General features: G+C 55.6%; 1 protein-coding gene across 1 annotated transcript in view; it reads right to left on the bottom strand.

Moving 5' to 3' along the window:
• Positions 1-926: 926 nt before the first annotated feature.
• CHST8 (carbohydrate sulfotransferase 8) overlaps positions 927-26,598 on the bottom strand; it is a 64,959-nt gene continuing 39,287 nt past the window's right edge. The window contains exons 2-3 of the mRNA XM_027079255.1: positions 2,802-2,839; positions 927-2,250 (exon numbers count right to left, since the gene is read on the bottom strand). Of these exons, the coding sequence (XP_026935056.1) occupies positions 1,144-2,250; positions 2,802-2,839 (1,145 nt within the window). The 3' untranslated portion in view covers positions 927-1,143. The remainder of the gene's footprint in view (positions 2,251-2,801; positions 2,840-26,598) is intronic.

The raw sequence follows: 26,598 nt of genomic DNA, 5'->3' as shown, positions 1-26,598 counted from the left end.
AAAAATGTATGCTTTTGGGGGAGAAGTTTCCTCTACAGCTCCTTCCCCCCCGCCCCCACCCCGCAGAGCTGGTTCACATGTGGGCAGGCAATCCTGGTAGCTTTGAAGTGGTTCCGTCAGGGAATGCAGTCAGGGATCAAGGCCCGGTCAGGGGGTCTGCAGATGACATCTTCCAGCCAAAGCTCTGCTTATCCCAGGGTTCAGAAAGCCAAGGATGGCATCACTCCCTGCCTGGAAATGCCACACCCCCTGAGACCCGTGTGCAGTGTCCCATTGACCCCAGGGGCAGCCCCCAAATAGCAAGCCTGCCCAGAGAGCTTGTCACTGCTCTGGCAGTCCCCAGAGGGCCCCCCACAAAGTGCACTGACAAAAAGTGACCTTGATGGTCCTCCACGGGGACAGGTTTATCTTCTTTGGGGATGAATATGCCGGTACCCAGGCGGGAGGATCCTACTGATGGAGACCTGGCCTCGGGAGCCTGAGGCGAGATGCTGCTGGCATCCTGAAAGTGAGCTGCTGGGTGCTCTGCTCCTTCTGCTTGTGCCCTGGGCTTGCCTGGCTGGGGTCTGCAGGCGCGGGGCTCAGGTTGTCCTCAGGAGAGAGAAGGAGCCCCAGAAAGTACGGGGAGGGGCCCCTGTGTTTCCACACCAACGCACAGAGTACGGACACGGCTGCTCTGGAAACCATGTGCTTTATTTGGAACCTCATTCCAAGGGAACCTCCCCCCGGGTCTTAGAAAAGCTGCAAACCCTGTGGTTTGGTACAAGGCAATGGCTAAGGGATGCGGGAAATCCCTTACAGCCGGGGCCTTCATCCTCTGGGCCTCAGACTTCCCTGGTCATCCTGACGGTAGAGCTGGGTATGGGCAGCTGGGACTCTTGGGGTGTCCAGCTCACCCCCCAGCACCTTCCTTATTTGAGGAGTATGGAAGTGGGTATGGGACAGAGGCCAGGGTCCCCATCCAAGGCCTGGGCCTCTGTGGCCCCCTGAAGGGCCCGCACCACCCAGCAGGCACGGCTCCTCAGAGCCCTGTTGCTCTGGGTACATCTCAGCTCCCAGGTGAGAACCCACGGAGCGTGGGATGCCCCTGCGGACAGGTGAGTGGGTGGCGCCGGGCCGCCCACGGCCGGTTGGCCCCGCCCCTCAGTACAGGTCTGCGAAGGGCTTGGAGTAGTTGAACATCAGGTAGTCCATGTAGTAGAAGTCGTAGGTGCGCTGCCGCTGCGGGGTCGAGAGCTGGGCGAAGTACTGGTGGGCGATCTGTGCGGTGGTCCGCGCCTCCTGCGAGTGCCGGTCCTTGAACCGCGGGAAGGTCAGGTTCCGCGGCGCGCGGACGAGGCTCAGGAAGAAGTCGGCGTCGTCCTCCATGCTCTCAAACTTGCCCACAAAGTCATAGTCGATGAGGCAGGGGCTGCACAGCCGGCTGACGTGGTCCCAGTGGATGTCCATCCCCACGGGCCGGTGCACGTCCAGTAGGTACTGGATGAACTCGGGGAACCGCACGCCGGAGCCCGTCCGCAGGGCCTCCCGAGAGGCGTTGGCCCGGTATCGGGCCAGGATGGCCTTGCCGAATACGGGGTGGTAGTAGCTATTGGGGTGCTCGAACTTGTCGCGGAAGGCAGAGACCAGCCTCTCGAAGGGCTCGCGGACGAAGAGCATCTTGGTGTAGGTGCTGAGGCGGTGAAGGATGCCCTGGCGGTCGAAGGTGTCCAGCCGCTTGAGGGCGCTGCCGTAGTGGACGGTGTTGTGCTGGATGTCGGTGGTGGACGAGGCCAGCCCGGCCAGCACCATGAGTACCCGCTTCCAGTTGGAGCAGCCCGCCTTGGGCACCTCGCAGTACAGCACGCGGTGGCGGTCCTCCACGAAGATGCGGGACACGTGGCGGGGCGTGACCGCCCTGCGGCTGCTGCTCGCCCTGTACTTGGCGCACGCCTCCCGCATCACCCGCTTGCGCTCCTGCTGGCTCTGGTGCAGGCTGACCCAACGGCCGTCCAGGGCCCGGGGTGCTGGCCGGACGAACGTACCAGCAGAGCTGTTGGCCGGGATGGCCGCCGCCGCTGGCATTTTCTTGATAAGCAGTCGCCGGCGGCGCTGCCGGGGTCGCAGACGGGCCCCCACGTTTAGGTGGGCTTGAGGCTGCTGGGACACCTGTAGGTTCAGGCCCCTCGGGGCCCGGCTGGACAAGTCTCGGGTGACACTCTCTGTGGGTGCCTTAAAGTCACCATCCTGGGAACTGCCTGATGGGAGGTCCTGGGGCAAGAAGAGAACTGGTTAGCAGGGTGGACAGGTCAGCTGGGCACTGGGGGTCACACAGGTCAGGCCCTCGCCACGGCCGGGGTCCCTGACCCCTCTGTAGACTGCATTTTTTCCCAGGTGAGGGAGAGGGGGACAGGCTGGCCCTGCAGGACGCGACCCCTTTGGTCTGAGCCCCCATAACAGCCCCCACAATCCCCTCTCCCCTCAAGAGGCCGTGGTGTGAGGTGCAAGTGTCATTTAGGCCACAAGATGGCGCAGGTCTCCCAGGAATAGCCTCCTGGTGACGAGGGGCAGGGGGAGCCGGTGGCCCTGGGGAGCCAGGCTCAGAGGTAATGCTTCTATCAGCACAGGCCAAGGCCGCCATCCAAAGGGAAAGGGAAATTCATGGGGCCAAGGTCCCAGGCTTTGTTCCCAAGGCTCCTGGGAAGGACAGGACACATTTTTCTTTCCAAGAATGGGTTTACTGTGAGCTCTGAGCTTTCTTCCCTGCCCTCCCCAGCTTCCCCCAGGTTGCCCATGAGATTCATCAGACTCTCAGAACTCACGCTGTGGGGCTCCTGTGGCTTGATGTTGAACTTTATTCCTGAAAAGCAAACAGAGAGGACAGTGTTAGCAGTGGAAGTATCACGTGGTCCACAGGGACCACCTGCTTACAGGCTCTTGACTGTGGGTGCCCGGGCTGGAAAAGGCAGTTCGGCGGGATGGGAGGAGAGGCATGGCACGGTGCAAGTGCCCCTCCCCTCTCACACCCATGCAGAGAGTGGGAGTGCAGCAGAGACGTGGTCCCACTGGCTCCCAGCTGACGCTCACTGCTGGGTGTCCCACCTCCTGATGTGACCATCACGAGGGTCCAGAGGCGCCCTGCCCAAGGGTGCCCGCATACCTGCCCAGTGGAGCACCCAGGACCTCACAGCCTGCCCCCACCTCACACTTTCATTAAGTCATGGGGAAGGGCCCTCCGGGAAGATCTGTCCATCTTCTCTTTATACCCTGTCCTAGCTCTAGCCTTTCTGTGCCTGAAGATGACACACTCGTACCCATACCTTGGCACACAGGCCTGGGAGTGGAACACACTCTTTCCCCTCCGCCTTGGGCCTCCCCACTGGCTCCAGAAAGTTCCTTCACCTCGGCATCTGCTTTGCGGTTTGGGCCATCTCAGCTGGTCTTGGGGCTCCTGGCCGAGCTGGCTTCATCTCCAAAGGGCTGAAGAGAGGCCCGCACAGGGACTGACTGCCTGGTGAGCCTTTATTGGCGACTAGGGGGAGAATGGAGAGAGATCAGCGCATCACTGGCCACACTGCAGACTGTTCGCGCTGCCCACCAAGGAGGTGCTTTGCCTGCGCTTATCACTCAGGATAAGCTCTGGGGAGTCGAATCTTTGACCAGAGGACAGGGTTTTGCTTGGGTCTGTTTGATCCGTTTGGTCCTTTTCAGGGGAGGTCCTAGGAGAACGAGAGGATTTCCTCTGGGGGAGCCTATTCAGGAGTCTTGGCTTCCTTCCCCATCCCAGCCTGGCCTCTGAGGCGTCGGGGTTCTTCCTGCCCCTGTGCCAGGTGAGTGGACATTTCTGCTCTGAGGCGTTGCCAAAAGCCACAGTCACAGTCAGCACTGGGCATCCTTTAAACAAGCGGAAAGCTCCACCTTCCAGCTGGCGCAGTGGGACGCCTGACTGAGCTCTGCCTGCTGCTGGGGGTGGGGATTGTTCTGAAGGCTCTCCCCCTGCTGTCTCTGTGTACACGGCAGAGGTCCAGTGGCTGGAGCCCAGCTGACGAGGGGACATCCGGGTCCTCTGTCCCTGACCCAGGGACTCCGCTGATTCCTTGTGAGATCCATTTTTACAGGTTCAGCCACTGCTGTGCCCCTGGCCTTATACTGGTCAATCTGAGGATATGCCCACAATTCTCCTTCATTCATCTGCAAGTGAGAGTGGGTGAACGTGAGGTCACCCCTGGGCTGGAAATCCTAAATTCCCTGAGCCTGGCTGGACCTTTTCCGAGTCCCATGATAGGTGGAGGTGAAGGCACAACTTACGTTGCATCTTTCTTCTCTGCAATACTAGTCTTTGACCTCTTTTCCCAGAGGATGACCCTTCCCTGGGCAAAGGGCAGAGTGTCCACACCTTCCCGGGCATCCCCCAGCTTATGTGCATTATGTGTGTGTGCATGTGGCTGAGCCCTGAAACAGGCCTTCCAGACTCTTCCATGGAGAGGGGGAAGCCCCCTGTAGAACTGGCTGCACCCCTCAGGGGGTGGGGTGTCAGCAGCGGGTGCCTGACCTTGAGGCAGGAGCCTCTTAGAATTAAGCCCCTCAAAGGGTCCCCCTCTCAGCCCAGAGCCTCCTTCCCTCTGCCGCGCCCCCCGCTCCCCGCGTCCTTCCACATCTCTTCAGGTGGCAGTCCCCAGCATGAGCTTCCTGGGCTCATTTCCCTCTGATACGTGCAAGTTCCCTCTTGCAGCCAATGATCACAGATCCCTTCACCAGAAGGGACCCTCTGCACACTCAGTTTTCCTTCACGCTGCCGGGTTTCCTTAATTATTTTCTGATGGCAGCTGGCTCTGCTAAATCACCTTTCCTCCTCAGAGCCTCAGACACAGGAATTTACTCTGCTTGTCAATCCTGTCAACTTGTCAAGGTGCGATGCTGCTTATTTATTTTCCTTTTCTGGAGCAAATGAGTCGTGCCAGATTTGGTCGAGAACGGGGTGGAGGAGCCGCTTACAAAAGGCATCTTGCCAGCAGGTGAAGTCAGCTGAGGATGTGCTCACAGAGTCACAGCTCCGACGGCTGCGACCTCCCATCAGCTCTATCCCCACAGCCTGGAGGGTGGTGGGCTGTGAGGTCTGACCCATTTTCATCTGTGCAGACCGGACAGGAGGGCTCTGAGCCTGAAGGGATTCCAAGGCAGGCCAGGCCAGTGCTGTGAGTACAGCCTGGAGAGAAAGTCCTTGCTGGACAGAGCCCAGGGCTGGGTGAGTCTCCTGAGCTATTGGCCGCTTTTGTCCAACAAAGCCAACTGGTTGCACCTGTCCCCTTTGAAAAAAACGATTATCTTGTGGAAAACCCAACAACAGATCTTATGTGGAGCCTGCGTTGGCCACAGGTTGCATGTTCGTGACCCTTAAACTTATGGTAGCTTGTTTGCAGACCGTGAGCCTATCCCACATGGCCACTTTGGAATAAAGAAACTTAAGGAAGGAAATGTAACAGAAATGGCCGGAAATGGCCCCGCTGGCCAGGGTCCCGGTGTCCCTACTTCTTTCTTGGAGGAAGCTGCTCTTTCACACCCTGTTCAGATAAAGGCTGAAGCAAAGACCACCCCCAGCTCTGAGCAGGTGACGGCCAGGAGGAGCCTTGGGCATCTTGAGCCTGGGGCCTGCGCATTCCCTAGAGAGCTGCGCTCAGGACCCTGGACAGCTCCAGGGAGCAGCCCGGGAAGGGCCCTGCCTCTGCTGCACCACCAGGAAGGAAGGTATTGTCACCAGGAGCCCCCGGAACCCGTGCCACGGGGGACTTGGCCTCAACATAGCACCACAGGTCCAGCCCCCAAAAAAGTCTAAGAGGTAGATAAAAGCCATGCCCCCAGCCTTCTCTTCCATCCAATATCACCATGCTGCGTCTCACCTCGCTTGTCTCCCTCACGCCTACCCTGCGACAGGAACCCCCAACGCCAGTCATGTACACCCTCTGCTTTCAGAGTCTGAGTCACCTGTCCTCTCCCTTCAGCATAACATTAATAACCTGTAAGGGAGCCCTATCCCCCTGTACGGAAAGAAATAAACGACCACTTTCTCTTTCTGGACAGAGGAGATTGGCAGAGTGGTGGAAACACATGCAGTATGATGGCAGTGAGCATCAGTGTGAGTAAACAAGGTGTGAGCTATTGGGGCTGCCAAGCGCCCTCCACACTGTGAGTCCTTCATTGGCTGAAGGTTTTCTTCTGAGCGTTTGGCTGAAGAAGCTTCCTGGCTGCCTGCCAAGGGGATGCAGAGACGGATGAGAGTGAGAGGCCAGCCCTATAATTAGGCCATGCAGTCTGGGTCTGCAGCAGAGCTGGGGAGCGGGGGGTCACTGGCATGTGGGCTGTTGGGGAGGACAGTCCCTAGCCCACCACTCCTCTCTGAATCACAGGAGGGAGACGTGCTATGTTCAGTTCAGAAGTCCCAATCCTGGATGCCCAGGGCCCACTGGGGGTGGGGGCCGGGGACCAGCCTTTCGGTCTGGCTGTGTAGACAGGTGACACTGACGTGGGTCAAAATAGAACTCAAGTGCCTAGAAAGGGCTGCCTCCTGAGCCCTTGACCCCCTGGCCCCAGGTTGGTCATTTGAGGAGAGTGACTGCTGTTCTAGCTGCTCAAATTCCAGCCCTAGGCCCTGATGGGCAGTGGGGAGAGGGTCCTGCCACTCTAAACGCTGCAGCCTTGGGGAAGGCACGGCTGTCCTGAAGGAGTCAGACCCACAAACAGGGACAGAGATGGGAGAGAACTGGAGGGGCCAGGCGGGGCCCCAGCTATGAGTGCAAGTGCAAAGTCCCTGCCCTGTTCGGAGTTTCAGACTCGTGGTCCTTGGATTCCCCAGAGTTTCCTGCACTGAGCTGGGTTTCCTTGGTTCCTTTCCACAGCCTGGCTCTTCCGGCGGCCGAGTCTGCATGATGGACATCCCCACACCCATCTGTGCTGTCCACCCACATGTCCACTTATGCTGCCCATCAGGCCAGGAGACTCCAGGGGTTTCAGGCTGGGCGGAGCCAGGAGAGACACCAAAGGCAAGTCCCCCACTGCACCCTGGGTGCCCCACATGCGAGATCCTGCATCCGAGCATCGGTCCCACCCCAGACTCCCTGGCAGCTGCGTCTGGTGCGATGAACACCGTTGCCCTGCTCTGCTGTTTCCACATCCCAATCAGAAAGAAGTTGATCCTGTACCTACCACGTGTACTGGGAGAAAGGCCTTCATGCCCTGGGGCAGCCCTGCCTGGCTGGCCAGTGTGCAGAACCTCACGCAAGCGGTGATGAGCTACAAGGTGTGAGACTGGGATGCTGGCAGGAGAAACGGCAGCCAGGGTGCATGTGCTGGTGGCTCGGGTCAGGGGAGAGACCCCGAGGGAGCTGCGAGGCCACACTCTGCAGGGAGCCTGAAAGGTTTCTGAATGAGGGTCCCCCGGAGAAACCACCAACAGGATATATGTATGTGGAGGAGGGTTTAGTTTAAGCGATTGGCTCTTGCAGTTGTGGAAGATGGGTGAAATCTGCAGGGCAGGCCACGGCCTAGAGACCCAGGGAAGAACTGATGGCGCAGCTCGGGTCTGAGGGCCGTCTGGAGGCGGCATTCTTTCCTTCTTTTCTCCTAAGACCTTCAACTGATTGGATGAGGCCCACCCACATTATGGAGGGTAATCTCTTTATTCAAAGTCTATTGATTCAAAGGTAATCATATCTAGGGACTTCCCTGGCGGTCCAGTGGTTAAAGATTTCACCTTCTGACGCAGGGGGCGGTGCGGGTTCGATCCCTGGTCGGGGAGCTAAGATCCCACACGCCTCGGGGCCAAGAAACCAAAAACATAAAACAGAAGCAATATTGTAACAAAAATTCAATAAAGCCTTTTAAAAAGGATCCACATCAAAAAATAAAAAAATAAAGGTAATCACATCTAAAAAGTACCTTCACAGTAGCATCTAGACTGGTGTTTGACCACACACCTGGGCACCACAGCCTAGTCAAGCTGACATATAAACTTAACCCTCACAGAGGGTGTAGAGGTTTCCTAGGGCTGCTGTAACAGAGTACCACAAAACGGGCTGGTGTAAAAATAACAAAAATGCATTCTCTCACAGTTCTGGAGGCCAGATGTCTGAAATGAAGGCGTCAGCAGGGCCCTGCTCCCTCTGGAGCCTCAAGGGGAGGCTCCTTCCTTGCCTCGTCTAGCTTCTGGCTGCCCCAGATGCTCCTTGGCTGTGGCAATTGAGATCCAACCTCTGCCTCTGTCCTCACACGGCTGTCTTACGTACCTGTCCCTTCTCCTGTGGTCGTTCTGAATTAGGGCCCACCCTAATGACCGCATCTTGATGACATCTGCAAAGAGCCTATAATATGGTCACATTCACAGGTACTAGAGGCTGAGACTTCAACATATTTGTGGGGGGGGGGGGACACAATTCAATTCCTAACACGGGGGAAGCGACTTCAGAGGGCTTTCAGAGCACTGGGCAGGGAAAACCTGGAGGAGGTGAGAAAACACTTCCCTTGCTGGGTTGGGGGGTCCAATTAGTAATGAAGGACTGTGTTAGTTCTCCGTGTTCTTGGGGCAGAAACGGTGTCAGACAGAGTCTGGCACAAGGCCTGGCACACAGCAGGAGCTCAGTAAACGCTTGTGAGAAAGCCAAGGCTGCCTGGACCGAGAGCTGGCCCTGGAGGGGGGACGGGTGTCGGGCTTCTCTCTGCAGCCCAGGGTTCCGGCTGGAGTCCACCAACCCTCCCGCTGAGCTTCTCCGGCTCGGCCTGGTAGCCTGAGAAGCGTCTGTGTGTATGGGTGGCAGGTGCCAGCCGAGTAGCCGGATGCAGACAGGAGCTGCGCTGGCCGAGGGTTTGTCCAGCCCAGCCCGGCTGTGTGGGGTCTGTGTGGTCGGAACTAAGACACGCCCAGCTGGCTCCCTCCCGTTGCCACCTGGGGGGCACCTGGCCAGGGCCTGCTCCTGGGTCCTCGCAGTGGCTGTATCTCCTCCGGCTCTTCTCCCACCAGCTCAGGCTCTGCCCTTTTGAGGGGCAAGCCCTCCTGACCGCCCCCTCAGCCTCTGTCTGCCTCATTGTGAGCTGCTCCCTTCATCTGGGCAGATTGTTAATTTATGCAGATTTGATGCAAAACTCAGCAATTAGAGGGCAGCCTGGACTCAAGGCACAGAACTCAGATGGAAGAAGCCTCACCAAAGGGCCTTAAATTCTCACTTGTGTTCACTGGAAAATTCAACTCATTAAATTCTCTGCTAGGGACTCAGCTCACAGCCATGCCACCCCTGCTGCCCCCAGGGCCCAGGGCAGGCAAATGGGGCTCCAGGCAGCTGGGGGCCCCAGACGAAGGTGCTGGCTGCTCCTGGAACCAAAAGGTGGCTCTGTAGTCAGTGTGGACCTTAGGGAAAGGTGGGGGTCAGGCCACACATGCTCCTGGGCGGGACAGCAGGTGGCCCTGCAGGGCTCTGTCCTCTTGCCTCAGCCTCTGGGGAGTGGGGAGAACTTCTTCAAGTTGCTCTGAGACAACCAAACTCACAGTGGGGTCACCTTCGGCCCCAGACCAGAGCAAGGGCTTCCTCTCCCTTAACCTAGCGACTCCACTGAGTCATAGCTTTTAACAAGGGGTCAGCATATTTAAAAAGAAGGAAAAGAGAAAATGAGAACACTGCTGTGTGACCTTAACCTCACTAAACTTTAGTCTCCTCACCAGGAAGATGGGATAAAAATACCCATCTCCCAGTTCCACAGATGTGTAAATGAAACGGTGCACAGTGGTGGGCATAGAGAGTGCACGCAGGATAGAAGCCACCGGCCCCTGGTATCCCCATCAAATGGATACCTTCGCCCCAGCTGAGTTTCCCTGAGCCCAGCTCCCGCACGATCGCAGGACTTCTGGGACCTGTCTGCCGGGGAGGGAAGCGGGAATCTTCCTGTCTTGGGCTGATGGGCACCTGACAGCTCGGACCGCTACTTGTTTTGGTTAGCGATTCCATTCCCTCGCCTCTGAGATTAGGATCCGCATTTCAACTGGATAGCTCAGCCTTGGCTGTGAATCCCCTTGGAGCTGTCGGAGTGGGGCCCTGGAGCTGCCCGTCAGTCAACCAGCCAGCCAGTTAGAGGGTCTGCAAAGCTGACAGCTGTCCTGCCGTTCCACCCCTGCCCATCGCCCATCACTTGGTTGGTCTCTGAGCATTCTCCGTGTGCCCGCCTGTCCACAGGGGAGGGGTCCCCAGCTCCCACCTCGAGGCTCTCCTGTGTCAGAGCCTGGGGGTGACTCCACCACGTTCGGGGGTGTGTGTGGCCCCAGCACACGTGCCATGCACTGCTCTGTGCCCTCACATATGCACGTTGCATGGAACGGGACCTGGTACGTTGTGCTGCTACACCACGTGTGCCGAGGGGGTGCATCGCACCACATCTCTGTGCCGCACACACGCATGCCTCCTGCTGTGCGCCGCGGCCTGCGCTGGGCGGGGAGGCCACGTTCATGTCCGTGTACGGTTTCTGAGAGCACGTGGCACACGCTTTCGAGCAAGCCATGCCTTTCCTTCCCTTTATGTATTCCTTCAACACACACAGGCCTTTCCAGGATAAGCGGGAGCTAGCGGATGCTGCTGCAGATGAGATAGAAGCAAGCTCGTGACACTCGCCGGCAAAGTCACGGTGCCCCCGGTGGCACCTGCGGCGTGGGAGCTGGTGGCAGAACACAGTCACGCAGGCCACCATGGTCTGTCCATTCACTCCACGCTGACTGAGCACTGTATGTGCCCGGCAGTGTCTTAGGCGCCAGTGACGGCATCTTGGCCGTGAATGGGACAGTCGTGGCCCCGCCCTCATGGCGTTCACAGGAGGTGAGGCGCTGAACAGGGGTTCCACGTGTGATGGCAGTCACGGCGGACGTGGCAGGCAGCAAGTGGTGGGGGACACCAGCAAGTCCAGGGCATCAGGTGAGGTCTCCCTTAGGTAGTGACAATCAACTGACACCTGAAAGTGATGAGGGCATTCCTGGCAGAGGTCGATGGCCTTGACCATGACAGCAGGGCTCATGGGATGCAGAGAGGCAGAGACCGAAGGGTGTCCAGAAATGGCAGGACCATGGTGGCTGCAGGGAGGCCCAGCGAGAAAGGGGCCGTCTGGTCCCGGCAAAGGTAGCAGATCCTTAACTTCTCTCCTAAGTCCCCAAGGGGAGCCTAGAAGGGCTTTAAGCTGCGAGTTATTTTGAATTTGAGTGATTCTGAGATGAAGAGCTGAAGACAGAGCAGAAAGGCTGGTCCGTGCGTGTTGCCGTTGTCCGGGCAGGACATGTCTGAGGCCTGGCCCCAGGTGACGATGGTAGAAAGTGGGGAAACGTGCGAAGAGTATTTCAGGAGGAACAGTCAGCAGTAGGAGGTGTGCTGGTAAATGTTTAACAACTGGCTCCGTGGGTGGCGGGTGGGGGAGGAGCCTAACTTGTAGTGTTTGCTGATTTCCCGCGTGTAAATACCCCTACCGTGGCAGATTCCAAGCTGCTGATGTAACTGTGGAGCTGGGCCCTCGTGGACTGGTACCAGTGGGCCCCTGGATCAGCAGGACCTGGGGGCTGACTGGGAGCAGAGTCAGGGACCCTGGCTTCTGGCTTCAGCAGTAGGGGTGCGCTGGTGGCATTTCCTGTGAAGGGGCGCAGATCCTCACTGAGTCTGAGACGCCTATGGGTCTCCCAAGTGCAGATGTCCAGAGGGTGGCTGAAGGAGGGACGACGGGGGGCAGGTGTATGAGCTGGGGCACATTCCATGGCCTGTGGCTCTCTGGGGTCGGTGACGGTGTGGGACCAGCACTTTCCAGAGGACAGAAAGCAGGGCAGACGCAGCCAGTCACCTGGAGCACAGGCCGTGGGCCTGGCCTGAGTCCTGCCCTTGTCCACAGCCCCCGGGGAGCCACGGCTCCAGCTCCGAGTCGCGTGACCAGCTTGAATGGGATGGATGTAACGTTCTTCCTGTTTGGCTGTCAGGGGCCCCTGGTGACTGCTCTCCAGCCAGCGCTCTGCAGGAAGGGGCCTAATTTGGCTTGAATATTGGTGAGTTCCTGCTGGGGGTTGCCAGAAAATAAAAACGAGTGAGTCATGCTGGAGCCCGAGGCCGAGACGGCCCCACTGAGGGGCTGCCTGTTTGCAGGGAAAATGCCAACACCACCGACTGGCCCAGGCCTGTGACAGACTCTGCTCCTCTGGAGCCGAGTCAGGCCGTCAGAGGCCGCCGGCGGGGCAGCCTCATTACCGCGACGGCCTGGCCGCAAGATAAGGATCGGCCCGGCTCGAGCCGGCTTAAGGATGTGACGTGCCGGCCGCAGCATCAATTACTGAGCTGGCCTGTGGCTGTCAGACCCGTCACAGCTGCTGCCTGCGATACCCTGAAGAGCCACAACAGTAAATCCGTCGTAGCTGATGCTTCCTTGAAGGGCCCCCCCACCTGCTGCAGGGGCCGCTCGGTGAGGGAGGCATCCCAGGCTCCCAGGGGGGAGTCGGGCTCCTGCAACTGAGACCGCAAAGGGCTGCCCAGGGGCTCAGGGATGGGCCGCCCAGATGGCCGTGCGTCGGCAGTCACGCTGTCCACTGATCGTGCCCGGAGGGGCCCCTGGCCCCGACTCCAGCACCTCCCAGGCCCATCCTCTCTCCAGTGTCTCCTTCAGCACCATTGGGACCTCCCCCCCCCCCCCCCGCCTCCCCGAGGGGCTGTGGCATTTCAGGGATCATCCTGTGTGCCCCTGAGCAGAACTGAGCCCCTGGTGACTCACAGATGGCAAGGGCAAGGCAGGGGGCCCTGGCAGTCAACCCAGCTGTTCTCTGCCACGGGTCTGGAGAGCTGCGGTCCACAGCTAACCCTAACCCCAAGGCAGGGCCTTGAAAGTGGAGCCGGTCCAGCCAAGGACCGGGCCACCAGCGGCTCAGGAAGTCTTCGGCCTGAGGATCTGGCCGGGTCCTCCAAGAGGTGAGGCACTAATCCTGGCCTTGACAGTGGCTGGCTGTGGAGACGGCACCTTCCCCGGACATCTGGCTAAGACCCACTCACTCTCCCTTCTGTCTGCCCAGCTCATCACCCTGGGGTCCAGCCAGCAGTGGGCCTGGCTGGCTGGGGGCTGGGGAGCGCAGAAAACCTGTTCTCCCACTGCTCCCTCCAGCGTGCTGGAGCTGGGCAAGCACCCACATCACGCCATCAGGCAAAGACCCACAGGCCCTGTGTCCCCAGCCCCCAGCTCACGAAAGGTAACGGTCTGCAGAAACCAAAGGCCTAAAGGACGAGGAAAAACTGATCAGGACTCTTAAACCCTAATGTAGAGGAGCAATGCCGGGCCTGAACTCAGACAGGGCAGGGAGCTGAAAGGGGAGGGTAGCTTCTGGAGAACCGCACGGGGGGAGGGCTGGCGGGCTTGGTGAGTCAGGGCTGAGGATGAGGGAGGTGTCTGGGGTGCCCCACGTAATGCAGTCCGGGGGAGGTCCAGGGGGAGGGAGGAGCCGGCGGGGGAAGACAACACCCTGGGTTTGTTCATCTTGAACCAGAGACCCAAGACTTGAGTAAGGCCTGCAGATAGAAGCTGGAAACAGTGTTTAGACACAACCCAGCCCAAACTTCCAACATCCTTGAAACACGAGCCAATGTAACACGGCATAACAATACCCTCTTAGCTCTGAACACAAGAATATTAAGTAGAACTACACACCGGAACTATCATCCAACATTTTCACAACTGTCACGTGTATTTAGAATTTGCCAAAGCAGCAGAGACCCCAGTGCCCCTCTGGCCAGCAGCATTTGGGGGATGTCACCTTAACTCTGAGAGGCACCCTTCACAGGGAAATGCCTGGCTGGGGCACGGGGCTGCTGGGTTCCTAGCAGCCACTCTCTGAGGTGACCGGATGTTCCCTTCAAGGCTCCGTTTTCCTCTTAGCCTCGGCCTGCACATTGGCAGCGAAGCTCTGGAAGTTAGATGCGCCTGCGTTGCAAACAGAACATGGTCCCTGTGTAACAGCTGCTCACAGGGTGGCGAGGGCCACTGTGAACAGAAAGCTGAAGAAGATATTCTGAGCTGTCTTTCTGCTTCCTTTGAAGTCCAACCGGCAGCTGCTCTCAGGACGACGAGCACGGATCACAGGCACAGACGCAGCCCCTCCCGGCTATGTGCATTTCCTTCGGAATTAAGACTCCGGCCTGGATTACTGGGCATGCGTTTGGGGCACCTCTTTGCAGTTGAGAATGTGCCATCCCACAAAACAAAAGCAACCTGGCTCGCGCCTTGTCCTTCTGTGCCCGTGTGCGGTGGAGACGAGGGGCTGCCCATGTTGGTGTCTTTGGGGCCATCCTCTCCAGAAGGAATTGGTTCTCTGGCTGGGTGAGAGCGGCTCAGCCCACCGAGGCTTCTTCCGCAGGATTAGACATCATTCCTTCTAATGACTTATGTCTGGAGGTTTACAGCTCCAAACAAAATATTGTGGATGGCAATAAATCACACCAGGGATGTTTACAACGGCGACTAGAGTGTTTTCTGTTTGTTAGGGAGGTGAGTAGAGAACGAGGGGCTGCTGTGTAATAGCTCATGTGGGGCAGGGAGTGCCCAGGACACACGTGGCATCGGGCAGAGGGATGCTTGAACGCCTGAGGCTTTTGTGGGAATTTGTGGCTGGAGATGGCAGGGGTTTCAGAAGAGCTGGAGATCCGCAGGAAGGCACTATTTTGGGCGCTGGAGGAGGCTCACGGGCGGTGGACATCCTGAGGATATCATTTCCAGCTTTCATCCACTGTCTCCCCTGCTGCATCCCCGACAGAGGGCACAAGCCGGCTGATGTCAGGGCCCAGGAACCCATGTATACCGTTCCTCTGTGCACTGGACAGCTTCCGCAGCACACTGGGGCCATGTGCCAGTCTGCAGCCTTGTCTGGGGTGGGGAGAGGACCTGGATGGGCCAGGCTAGAATGGCTCTGCAGGGCTGAGCTTCTGGGAAGAATGAGGACCAATCGGGCTGCAGACAGGTGCCCCTGGGCTGGCATCTCTCACTCAGATGGTCAACAGAGAGCGATCTCTTTCCCCCCGAGACATCACCCTGCAGAGCAGAGCTCAGAGGAACCGAAGTCAACCTCAAGGTTGGCCAAGGATTTAGATGGGACCCCAGCCTGGGCTCAGGAAGAAACCCACAGCCCTGCTTCCCCAGCTCCTGTCCTTCGCTGAAGTCTTCTGTCAGAGACGCTGTCACCCACGCCCCCAATGGCTGGGAATGGCTGTCCCTGTGAGGCAGGGCAGAGGCTGGAGTTGGCATGCAAGGAGGGCGAACACTTGAGGGGCTGCCACAGAGCAACCTGGACAGTTCCCACCAGACCAGCTGACGCTCCATTCTGGCTGGAAGTCTGTGAGAGTCCAAGCCTGTTTGTTGGTAAAATGAATCCTGTCCCTGGCATCAAACTGGGGGAAAGGCAATGGGAGGAGGCAGGACTGGGGTCAAGTTCTGGGGGGAGGTCTGCTGATCCCACGGGAACACAGCAGCTCTTCTGGCACTCTCTTCCTAGGCAAAGAGATGTGTTCTCGGAGGAGCCCCATGGCCTTAAATGCCACATCAAAGACAGTATGCCCACTGGAGGTCATGGGGCGGGGTGACTCAGGGATGCTGGACACTGGGGGAAAGTGACGCATGATGAGGTATCGGCCCCAGCCGCTGTTCATGGCACATTTAACTGGGAGGTGTGGGTGGGGAAATCAGGGTGGGGGGAGGCTCCTATGGTGCACAGAGGGTGTCTTCCACATCAGACGAGATGCAGCACAGGTGATGGCTGGGGAGAGGGCACGTGAGTGGCACACTGACAGCACAGAGGACAGTGGGTGGGAAGGGAAGAGGATGGCATGTGGGTGGTGATGGATGGTGGGTAGATGGTTGGTGGATGGGGGTGTGGATGGAAAGTGGATAGTGGATGGATGGGTTGAGGTCCAGGGAAGGGATTTCCAAAAACAATTTTTTTCTATTGGAGTATAGCTGGTTTATCATATTGTGTTAGTTTCTGCTGTATATCAAAGTGCAAGTTACACATATACATATATTCACTCTTTTTTAGATTCTTTTCCATATAGGTCATTACAGAGTATTGAGTAGAGTTCCCTGTGCTATACAGGAGGTCCTTATTAGTTATCTATTTTATGTATAGTAGTGTGTATATGTCAATCAGGGAAGGGATTTGAGATGGATGCTGGGTGAGGACCGGACAGGTGGGTAGCTGGAGGGGTGACGGAGGGAAGAAGAGGCTACACAGACACAGGCAGGCTCCAGTCCAGCCCCACTGGCCAAAGATGCAGCCTCTGGTCGTGGCTTCCCTGTGGGCAAGATGGACGGGAAGCTCAGTCCCTGACCACCTTTGGCTTCCTTGATGGTCAGGAGGTGGCTTAGGTAACAGCTCCAAGTCAAGGGTAAGCCGGCACCCCCTCTGACCCGCCTTGAGCCCTGAGTGTACATCCTGGCCGCTTCAAAAGACAGCACTTCCCTTTCCACCAAATGCTGAGAGCAATCTCCAATATGTCAGAAGACAAAGCTTCTGTCCATCTTTGATTAAACCAAGGGCCTCCCCCCCAAAAATGTTGTTTGCTTTATAAAGTCTGGCAAATTTTGATAATGAAACCTTCAGAACATATAATACCAAAACTTTTCTAATTCCAGCTAGATAAGGAATAATGGTAACGTATTTCAACTTCAGAAGCAAGAAATAACCTTTTATCACCTAATTTAACAACGTTACTGGGAAAATATGTTAGGAGAATGTAAAAATGCTATTTAAATGATAAAATATTCTGTCTTGGATGGCAAGGATTTTAATTGCCACACTCAGAGTCCAAACACACTTCTGTGCCAGCTCTGACAAACACCGCTAATGACATGGTGTCCATAACGAGGCGTGGCGGAGAGGGTCAGCAGCTCCCCCGGGATCTGCCAAAACCCAACAGCTGTCTGGGCTCTGCTCATCGACATCCCTGCCTTGTGAAGTATGAACCGGTTCGGTATTAATATTAATCGGCCAATACATTAATATTCATCAGTTAATATATACTTCCCATGACAACAAGAGATAAAGGAATCTTATTATGTGGGGGATCAGGGAACACGGAATATCTAAGTGGATTTCTTTGGGACGCACAGCATGAAGGAGCCTAAGCCTCTTACACGTGTCGTCTCCGCAGAGAATAGAACTAGGGCGCACTAGTGGGCAGAGTCAGGAGCAGGAAATGCCTGGGGCAGGGTGAATCCTCTCCAGAGGCAGGGAGATGTGTCCCCTAGCTGGCGAGCAGGTTGGTGGGACCGTGGAGGGTGTGGGCGGCCCTCACACTCCTTCCTCTCAGAAGAATAGCTGTTCCCAGGGGAAGCAGGCTGCAGAGCCCACAAGGAGAGAACACAATGGCCCTGCCCTCGACCCCCAACCCTCCTGGTCCTGGTCCTGGGGTCCATTGCTTCTGGAATGAATCATCTGGGACCTGCTGGGTGCCGAGGACCCAAGGGTGTCTCAAGCACTTCAGCAGGGGAGGTCTTGCTCCCGTTCTGCATGAATGAGAGCATGAATCTCACAGAGGTCACGTATGCTGCCTGCGTCCACACTGCTGGCCCTGTGGGTGGCAGAGCCGGGGTCCAGGCTAGACCTGTCTGACTCTGTGCCCTTGTTCTAACCATTACACCACACTGCCGGTCTGTGTCTGGGGACAGTGGGCTGGCCAGGCAGGGGGTCACAGCAGGTCTCACAGAGCCATCACACTGGCATCACATGGACAGAATGAGCACTTGTGCTGCGCACTCTGGGCTTCCTGGGGAGGCCAGCCTGCTGGGCAGGGGCAGGGGGTGTACGGGGGCAGAGCTCTCTCCACCAAGGACTGCCTTCCTGTATACTCACTTGCAGACAGCTTCCAGAGGCAAAGGCACATCTGAGCACAATTAACATTTTAAGCACTAATTATTTTACTTGGGTGTCTAAGTCTGAGGACCCTTCAATTTCAGTTTAATTGGAGAAAAATGGTCATCAGTTATTGAACCGCGGGAGGGCGGCTCCACGCTCCCCCGGTATCGAGCTTCCCCAATACCGAGCCAAGCTGCGAATCGTCCAAACATATGGGTCGCCGTGGCAGCAGCCGTGCCTCTGTGCCAGGCGAGGGTGCGGTGGGCGGGCCTCGGGCGCCCTGCCCTGCTGTCCCTGACATCTGCTGGGAAGGCTTTGGGGCCGAGTTACTCGCCTTTTCGTCTTTTCCATTTTGTTCCATTTTCTGCAACAGCGTCTGTTGCAAGAAAACCAACTGCAAGAGGAAATGGGATTCATTATTAAAAGGAGAGCTTATAACGTCCCCTTCACTCCCCCTTGTACTCGATAATCATCTGAGCTCATAATGAAATCCTCAGGCCCTCCCTGGCATGGCTGGGAGGGTCGGGGGCTGGCAGGGGGTGCACTTACCTGCGGCTGAGGGACATAAGGGCTGTCCTGGATGGGAAGCTCATCTGAGGGGCTTGGGCCAGTGCCCATGGCTGCCTCTCCCTCTGGGGGTGGGCACCCGGTGTCCAGGGTCTCATAGGAGAACCTTGAGGTTTTGGTGCCCACACTTGTGGAAAGCTAAAAGGAATGTTTTATTTTGCTTTGCTTATTGTTTTTCCTTCAGTCCTCTATGAGCAACCAATTAAGAGAATCAATAGTTCTGGGCCCCTGACAGGGAGCTGAGAAGGTGGGCCCCAGGAGCCTGGCTGCTGGCGGAGTGGGGCTGTGGCGCTCTCCTCTGGCAGAGTGTCTGCAGTCTGGATGGCCTGGCCCAAGGCTGGGGGAGGGGGCTGTGGAGGGAGGGGTGGCCCAGGTAGCTCTGGAGAGGAATGAACAAGAGACTAAGGAGAAAGGGCCTGTCCCAGCACACGCCCTTGCTGGGGACCGGAGCCCCCGGTGAGGGCATCTAGTTTTGTGCGCAGCTGGAAGAGCTGAGTTCAGCTGTGACCAGCCGTGGACATGTAACAGGCCCCTGCCCAAGAACGCATCCTTCCGACCCCCACTGACCCCACTCGGTAACCTCCCCTAGTCACAGACTCCCTGACCCCATCAGGGTCTCCTTAGTGCCCCCATGCTGTCACCACCCTGCTCAGGATACCCTTCTCAGGCCTCATCTCTCTCTCTCTCAGCTTCCAGACCCCTGGCCTTTCCTCCCTGGGGAGAGACCCCACTTCCCAGGCAGGCCTGACAGACCACCCTGGTGCAGGGTCTGGGTCCTTCCAGGCCTGACCCCTCAGGCCTGCGTCTGGGTCACGTCAGCTGCCTGGGATCACCCTTAACCCAGGCTCTGGCTTCACGGAGGCCCTTGGGCCCTGCAGGACTCAGGCGATGCAGCCTGTGGACAGAGGAAGGACAGGAGCCACCCCTCTGAGCGCCTGGCACGGCCCCTCCTCGCCTGATGTGTGCAATGATTCCAATCTTCTCAAGCACTGTGTGAGCCCACTGCACGTGCCCACCCTCTGCAGGGGGCCCCTGCCTCCTTTCCCTGGGGCTCTGATCCTAGAAGGCTGGGTCTCCCACCTCAGCGGCCCCCCCACCGCACCCAGAGGCCACCCAGGGAAGAGCCCACTCTGCTCCCACACCGACCCTGTTGTCCTCGTCAGTGAGGGTATTTGTTGATTCCAGGTACCTTGTAGAAGCTCTGGACCCTTACAGAAGCCCACAAGGTCGGTGTTATTTTGACCCAACTTGACCCACGAAGAGACAGAGATGCACACGTGTTAAGCCACCCAAGGGCGCACAGCTGGTCAGTGGCGGAGCTGGGATTTAAACCCGGTGGTCCTTGGCCCCAGGGTCTGCTCTCCTCCCCACCTACTGCTTTCTCAGGGTCTTGCTGAGCACGGGACACAGGCTGCCCTTGCTACGTCTCCTCAGACCCAGCTCCCCCATTCCACTCCCAGTCCGCCCGGCCTCTCAGGGGGTTGACTCAGGGTGGGGATTTTCCTTGCTGCCTCCCTCCAGCTTCAGCCTGGGCCGTATCTGAAGCAGCTTCCGGAACTTCTCTGACGCCCTCAGGCATCTGTGTGCACGTGTGGGACGTGAGCTTCCCAGCCTGAGTTTCTTCTTTAGACTCTCCTTGGCTGTCCGCCCTCAGTCCTGGCCGCCTCCCCCTGGGCTGTGGTCCCTGCTACCTCACTACACGGGCTTCTGCATTAACGAAGGTGGCCTGGCCCCGAGGGTCTGAGCTGTGAGAGTCCCCACGGAGCCCATGAGCAACGGCAGTTCACTGGCCTGCAGCCTCAGTTTCACCAACTCTATAATGGGAAATCAGGGGCTTTGTACCCACAGACGAATGTGTCTCCCAGACGAAAGGGCGACATGAACAACCGGGTGAAGGAGCATGCAGCCACTGTGTTCAGATGGTAGGAGCCCCTGGGTGCCCAGGTGTGGGCCAGACCCTCCACCTTCCCCTCCTCAGCTGGGAGCCCCAGCCAGGCTGCAAGCAGAAGTGAACCCCGGGGAAGGAAGGCCCTGGTGAAGGGAACCTGGGCTGCTGGAGGGGACAGGGCCACAGCCGCCCAGGGGCGCTGGCACGAGAGCGCGGGGGGCACCGCGTGGCTGCAAGAGCAAGCCCTCCCGCCGGAAGCTTCTTGCCCGGCCCGGTTCCAGACTCGCTCCGGTCCTGCATCTCCTTCTGTGGAAAATGGGATTATGAGGGGGACTCTGGGGAGGGCGGCAGGGGCTCATCCGTGGGAGATGAAAAGCAGAGCGCCCAGGGCTGCTACGTGCCTGGGGCACATTTAGATGCTAAGTATCACACAGTGGGATGGTCTGGCTCTAATAGCCCCTCCGGTCAAAAGAAGAACTGAGTTGGGTGCGGGGCGCAGGTCTAGCCTCAGGCCTGAGGGCAGCATGGCTTGGTCCTCGATGGGAGGAGGTGCTGCACAGCGCAGTTCTGTCCACAGGCCCTGACTCATCTCCTTCTGCTGCCCATCCTGAGAGAAATGGGCATCTCCCTCCACGGGACCACGCTTAGAGCTTGTCAGGGGTGTCAACTTTGTAGCTGCACCCAGCAGGCAGACGGAGGGAGAGTCAAGACCAGCCTTCAAGCTGCTTCCACGGTCTCTACCAAAAAGCCACGCCTTATGTGTGTCGGTGAAGACGAGTTCAAAGCTTAAAAGGCTTCTCTAGAATTGCTTTTGTCATGAAACATTTCATTCACACAAAAGAAGATGTATAACGTATAATGTACACAGTACAAAGAAAAAGAGCACACACATTCAGGTATCTACAACCAAGCTTAAGAAACAGAGCTTTAGTGATAGTACCAGTGCCACCCAGACTCCCTCAGCCCCTCTGACATCCCTATCCCACCCAGCCAGGATAGCCACTACACTGAATTCTGTGTTTATCATTCCCATGCTTTTAAATGTCCTTTTTTTTTGGCACGTGGTTACACTCCTAAGCAACTTATTTATTTTTGCAAGGTAGCCTGGCATTGGCCACAGTGGGAGTAGTTACACCACAGACATTGGAGAGTGCTACACATCAGGGCTTTTTCGGTTTGTCCCCTGCACCCAAAGCACGTTAACCAGAGTGTGTCTGGTTGTAGGCCGCCTCCAGGAGGAAGGTATCACCTTCTAGATGAGGCTCCTGTCAGCCAAAGTCAAGTCTCTGAATTAAGGGTGCAGCTGTGAGCCATCAGCAGCCCACACTTATGGGGGCGGGTGGTGGGTTCATCACTGGGAAAGCAGATCTGGGCGGGGCAAAGAGCTACAGCAAGATCCAGACTAGAAGTGACCCCACAAATCTGTCCCCTCATTTTTTTATTCTACGGCTCACAATATTTACAGGCCACTCCCTGGAGTCAAGCTCATGCTTACCAGAGCTCTTCCCAACCTGAAATTATTTATGACTTGGCATTCAGGGAGGAAAAGCAATTTTCTCGAAATGTCTGATGTCATGATATATAGTCCGTTTGACATGCATGTGCCCAAACCCATTGCTCTGCAGGTCTGCCCCTCAATTACTATTACCCTGAATTAAAAAAAGAGAATTAATATTGCTTGGCAAGACACTAACTTAAGTAGTTTCCAAAGAAAATGCCTAGAGCATCTTCTAGAAAAATACATGCCTTGGAAGAAGTTACAAAATGCACCAGTTATTTGGCCAGAGCATTGTTTCCTAGGGCTCTTTGGTTAAGCAATGCTGGAGTGAAGTGATGTCCAGTCTCCTGGCTCATGGAGGCCCCCTCCTAGCTACTCAAGGCTGCACGGCTGTGTAAGGTCACACCCCTTTACTGAACTTCACTAAGGACCGCATTGCCTGTGTCCAGGTATGCCGTGACAGTAAACTCTAAGAACATGCCTACCGACAGATGAATGGATAAACAAATTGTGGCATGTCCATACAATGGAATGCTACTGTCTGTAAAAAGAAACAAACTATCGATACACATGGCAACATGGGTGAGCTCACAGACCTCACGCTGAACGAAAGAAGCCACACTGTACGTACTGCAGGATTGCACTTACATGAAATTCTACAACAGGCAAAACTAATCTCTAGAGTCAGAATAAGATCGGTGGTTGCCCGGGGGATGGGGACGCGGAGGTTGAGTGATCAGGCGTATAGAAGCACGTTCTGGGATGAAAGAAATGTTGTATATTTCGATTGGGATGATGGTATACATTTGTCAGAACGCACAATGAATGTTTTCTGCTGTGTATAAATTATTCCTCAATTAAACTGATAAAAAATTGTGTAAACATATTTTAGAACTCCGAGGTGCCACGTTAAGAAAACCTGCCATCTCCGTTTCAGAGATCATGCTTGTATCTCAGGAACCAAACGGCAGTTCCTGGAAGGAAAAGGCTTTTCTAAAACTGAAAAAAGAAGTGAACTCAGTAACATTAGCTACGGCTAATTTTCAATGATACTCGAGTAAGCAAAGCAATTTGGAAAAACTGCTCCCCGAGTTTCCCTCCAGAGATTACTCCCGGCTGCAGAAAGTCGCCTCACCCAAGGTCGCATCTTCCCTGGGGCTGCCTGCATCCAGTAACTGGCTGATGCAAGTATGAAGGCTCCAGCTCCTTGCATCCATTCAGGGCCACCCCTGCTCCGGAGCTCCATATGGGACTGGCTGACTAAATCACAGTCTGCCTCTTCTTCCTCTGCCCACTCTTGCTTCTCTCCCTTCCCGCACAGGTGTTGATCCGAGAGAACACCTTCCACCACACATTCCCTGCACTTCCTCAGAGTCTGCTCCAAAGGAATCAGACAGTTGGTGCCGGTGGTCTGAGAAAGCAGATGCGAGGATGAAGTGTTAGAGTTGAATCACCTGCTGGCCAGCCAGCAACGAGGACCCCGGACCTGGTGGTAGGTGGAGCAACACACTGTCCCTGGCAAGAGGCAGTAATACAATTGTTAAAATTTTCACTGGTGGTGAGCTGGGATGGCATAGCAGTGGAAGGAAATGCACTGGTGTATTCAAAAATGTATGAGAAGTTTGAGAAATGTGGGGCAAATAGTCATTTAGGGACAATGGAGTTGGTTGGCTATTGCCTCTTGGGCAGCCTATCAAGAGACCCTCATCTTCTGCAGCAGGAGGACCAGCCCCAGGACTTCATAGTTGGAGCAGCAGAGCTGCAGACACAGTTCGTTCTCAGCAATGTCAGGCACCTGATGGAGAAGGAAGTGGAGCCTGAGAAATGGGATGGGGACATCTGGATTGATGTATGTGAGGAGAAAAGGGGCTATACTCCTGAGAGAGGTGAAGGATCCATAAAACAGGCACCGGCAGGAGCCAGGAGTATACATAGATTCTGCGGGTGTTAGATAAGAAAGCAGAACATCAAGTTGGATAAGGAGGAAGAATTTATAGGGGAGCGTTCTCTCGGGATACAGGATTTAAGAGTATGGCGAGGACCCCAGGTGATGATGTTAACCTGCTGCTAGGATGGCTCTTAGAAACACAGAGAAGGCGATAGCCCACACAAATGAAGCAGAAATGATAGAACTGCTGTGACAGACAGTGGAGGAAGAGATCAAAAGGCTCACAAAGGTGATCATGCCAGCTGATCTATGAAAGGCTAGAGAACTCACCACATGACTTGAGTTTTGTAGGAGGACCTGAAGGGTACTCCCTTGTCTAAAGCAATAGAGAATGCACCAGTGAGACAGGCACCAGCATCAATGAGAAGCTCAGTGGTGGCTCTCCTGTGTAGGACAGGGCTGAATAAAGAGATGCCATTATAGATCAGGATTCCCTGCTATCCATGGGAGACGATAGGCTCCTGAAATAATACAACCCACGTGGCGGTGCTTAGCCACCACAAATGAATCTTAATGAGCAGCAATGTCAGAGCCTCAGCCAACAGAAGCTGGCCTGCAGAAAGCTATGAGGAAGGTTAATAGAACACGTCATCCCAAGGGCAAGAAAGATGGGTAGCCAACAAGGGTATTGACCAATATATACAACCCAAAGAAACCAAGGATGGACGATCAGGAGGTTGAGGGCCGCTGATCCAATAAATTGGCACAATCCCTGGACCAGTTTTCAAATCCAGAACTCAACGACTGAGGGGAGGTTGGGTCCCCAAGAGGAAGAAGCTTACGTCATCATGGCAAGTGTACACAGTAGTCCTTCCTCAAAGTGACCAGTAGCCATTTATTTGGATAAATGTACACTGCAGGGGTTGGGGGGAATGACATCTAAACTTCTCTAGATTTTTGTCCGAGTTGACATTTACACCTAGGGACTTGGCTCTTGGGAACCGGACATGTAGCCTTTCAGGTAGAGTGAGGGAATACAGGGACCAGGTAATAAATGGCCCATATCTGGCAGACTCCCCCACCCCAGTGATCATTTTCCCCATCTCTGAATGTACAATTGAAATGGACATATGTGATAGTTGGCAGAACCCCTACGTCCTTGACCCATGGGATAAGAGCTACCACAGTAAGGAATACCTAGGAAGCCTTTGGAAGTTACCATATCCCCTGAGCCAAGATATTAAATCAAAGGTAATATTTAATTTTCCATTTTGCCATTCCTGGGGAAATGGCACAGATGAGGGCTACCTTTAAAGACCTAAAAGATGCAGTAGTCAAACCATCAAATCACCATGTAATTCACTAGTTTAGTCCCTACAAATGACAAATGAGTCCTGGAGGAAGAAAGGAGATTGCTGCAAACTCTATCAAGTTGTAGCCCTAATTGTAATCACTGTGTCGTGTGGTATCTGCTAGATTTACGTGGCCTTGGGTACATGGTATACGACCATGGTTTGACAAATAGATTCTTTTCCATCTCTGTCAAAAAAAAGTATCAGAAACAGTTCACATTGACTTGGAATGGACAACAGTAGACGCTTAGTTTGCTCCAAAGCTATTTTAACTCTCCTGTCCTCTGTCATAATAGAGTCCCAATAAACTTCCTGCACGTGAATCTCTGTCTCAGAGTCTGCTTTCCCAAGGAACCAAGCATGCAGTAGGAGGAAATGGAAACACAGCTTTGCAATCAGAGGCCAAACCCTGGTTCAGGGCCTGGCAAGACTGAAGTCACAGGCAGAGCTGATTCAGACAGGATCACGTCAACAGCTGCAAGGACTGGGAGCATGACTGAAGCAGAAGGCCAGATTCTCGCCAGAATCTAAGCTGCACCAACAAACACAGCAACCAGCAATTAGGTGACTGAAATCAGGCTGAGGCCTGGCACTAGGACGTTCCTGAAAATGGGCCCCATTGGCAACTCAGCCAACTGGAAGAAGGGTGGCTGTTTTCAGGACCACGGACAGCTGCGAATGCTATTCCGCCTCCAAGGTTTGGCCCCAGGTCGTGTTCCGGTCTCTGGTTCCAGGAGCCCCTGGAAATGTACAGTGTGAAGTCTGTCAAAACATCACTATGGATAACCAGTGAGGTCCTGGCCATCAGCATAATCAAGTGAAATGACTGCAACTGAGTGTCAACACCACTGACAGTTCCTCAAACTCAGAAGCCAAGATTTGCACACGTACATGACACCAGTTCTGGGGGCTGATACAAAAGTAAATCATTTATCTCCAGAGGGGTTCACTGTCCAGTGGGAAAGACACGTAGGTCAACTTATAATCCCCTTTATGGGTCCTTGAACCTCCTGAGATGAGAGAGAGAGAGAGAGAGAGAGAGAGAGAGAGAGGGAACAAACAGGAGAGGAGAGGAGGGAGGCCTCCTCTGGCTGAAACTCCATGCTGTGGTTTAATCGCGAGAGTCTAACAGTATGTCTTAAACTGCCAGTCTAGGCCTGTTTCAGAGAGATTCTCCTCCCCCTGGACAGGGTGTTTCCACTAATTCCCTAAAGTGACATAGTCCAGCAGTGTCTTTGTCCCAGACTCACCTTCCCATGGCACATGGCCACACAGCCTGTGCTGTGTGGGGAAAACCTGTGTCTTCTCAGCTTGGTAATTGCTGACTTTGAACTTAGTACGGCCCACGGTTTTCATGACACAGTTCTGCAAACATACCTTCACCCTTGAGGGTCATTGGAGAGGTCCCCTCACCTTCAGAGATTGGGAATTTCTACCAAGGAACCCCACAAACCATTGTGAGGCGCTCTTGGAGGGAGCTGCGAGAGGTCTGCTCTATGACCTGGTTTGACTTTCTCTGCTCAGGGATCCTGTGGTTGGTGG

The sequence above is a fragment of the Aethalodelphis obliquidens genome, unplaced genomic scaffold (genome assembly GCF_003676395.1).
Source record: "Aethalodelphis obliquidens isolate GAN/ISIS:26980383/991018 unplaced genomic scaffold, ASM367639v1 scaffold43, whole genome shotgun sequence".
Lineage (NCBI taxonomy): Eukaryota > Metazoa > Chordata > Mammalia > Artiodactyla > Delphinidae > Aethalodelphis > Aethalodelphis obliquidens.
The sequence above is the reverse complement of the archived record's forward strand: the minus strand, read 5'-3'. Positions and strand labels throughout refer to the sequence as shown.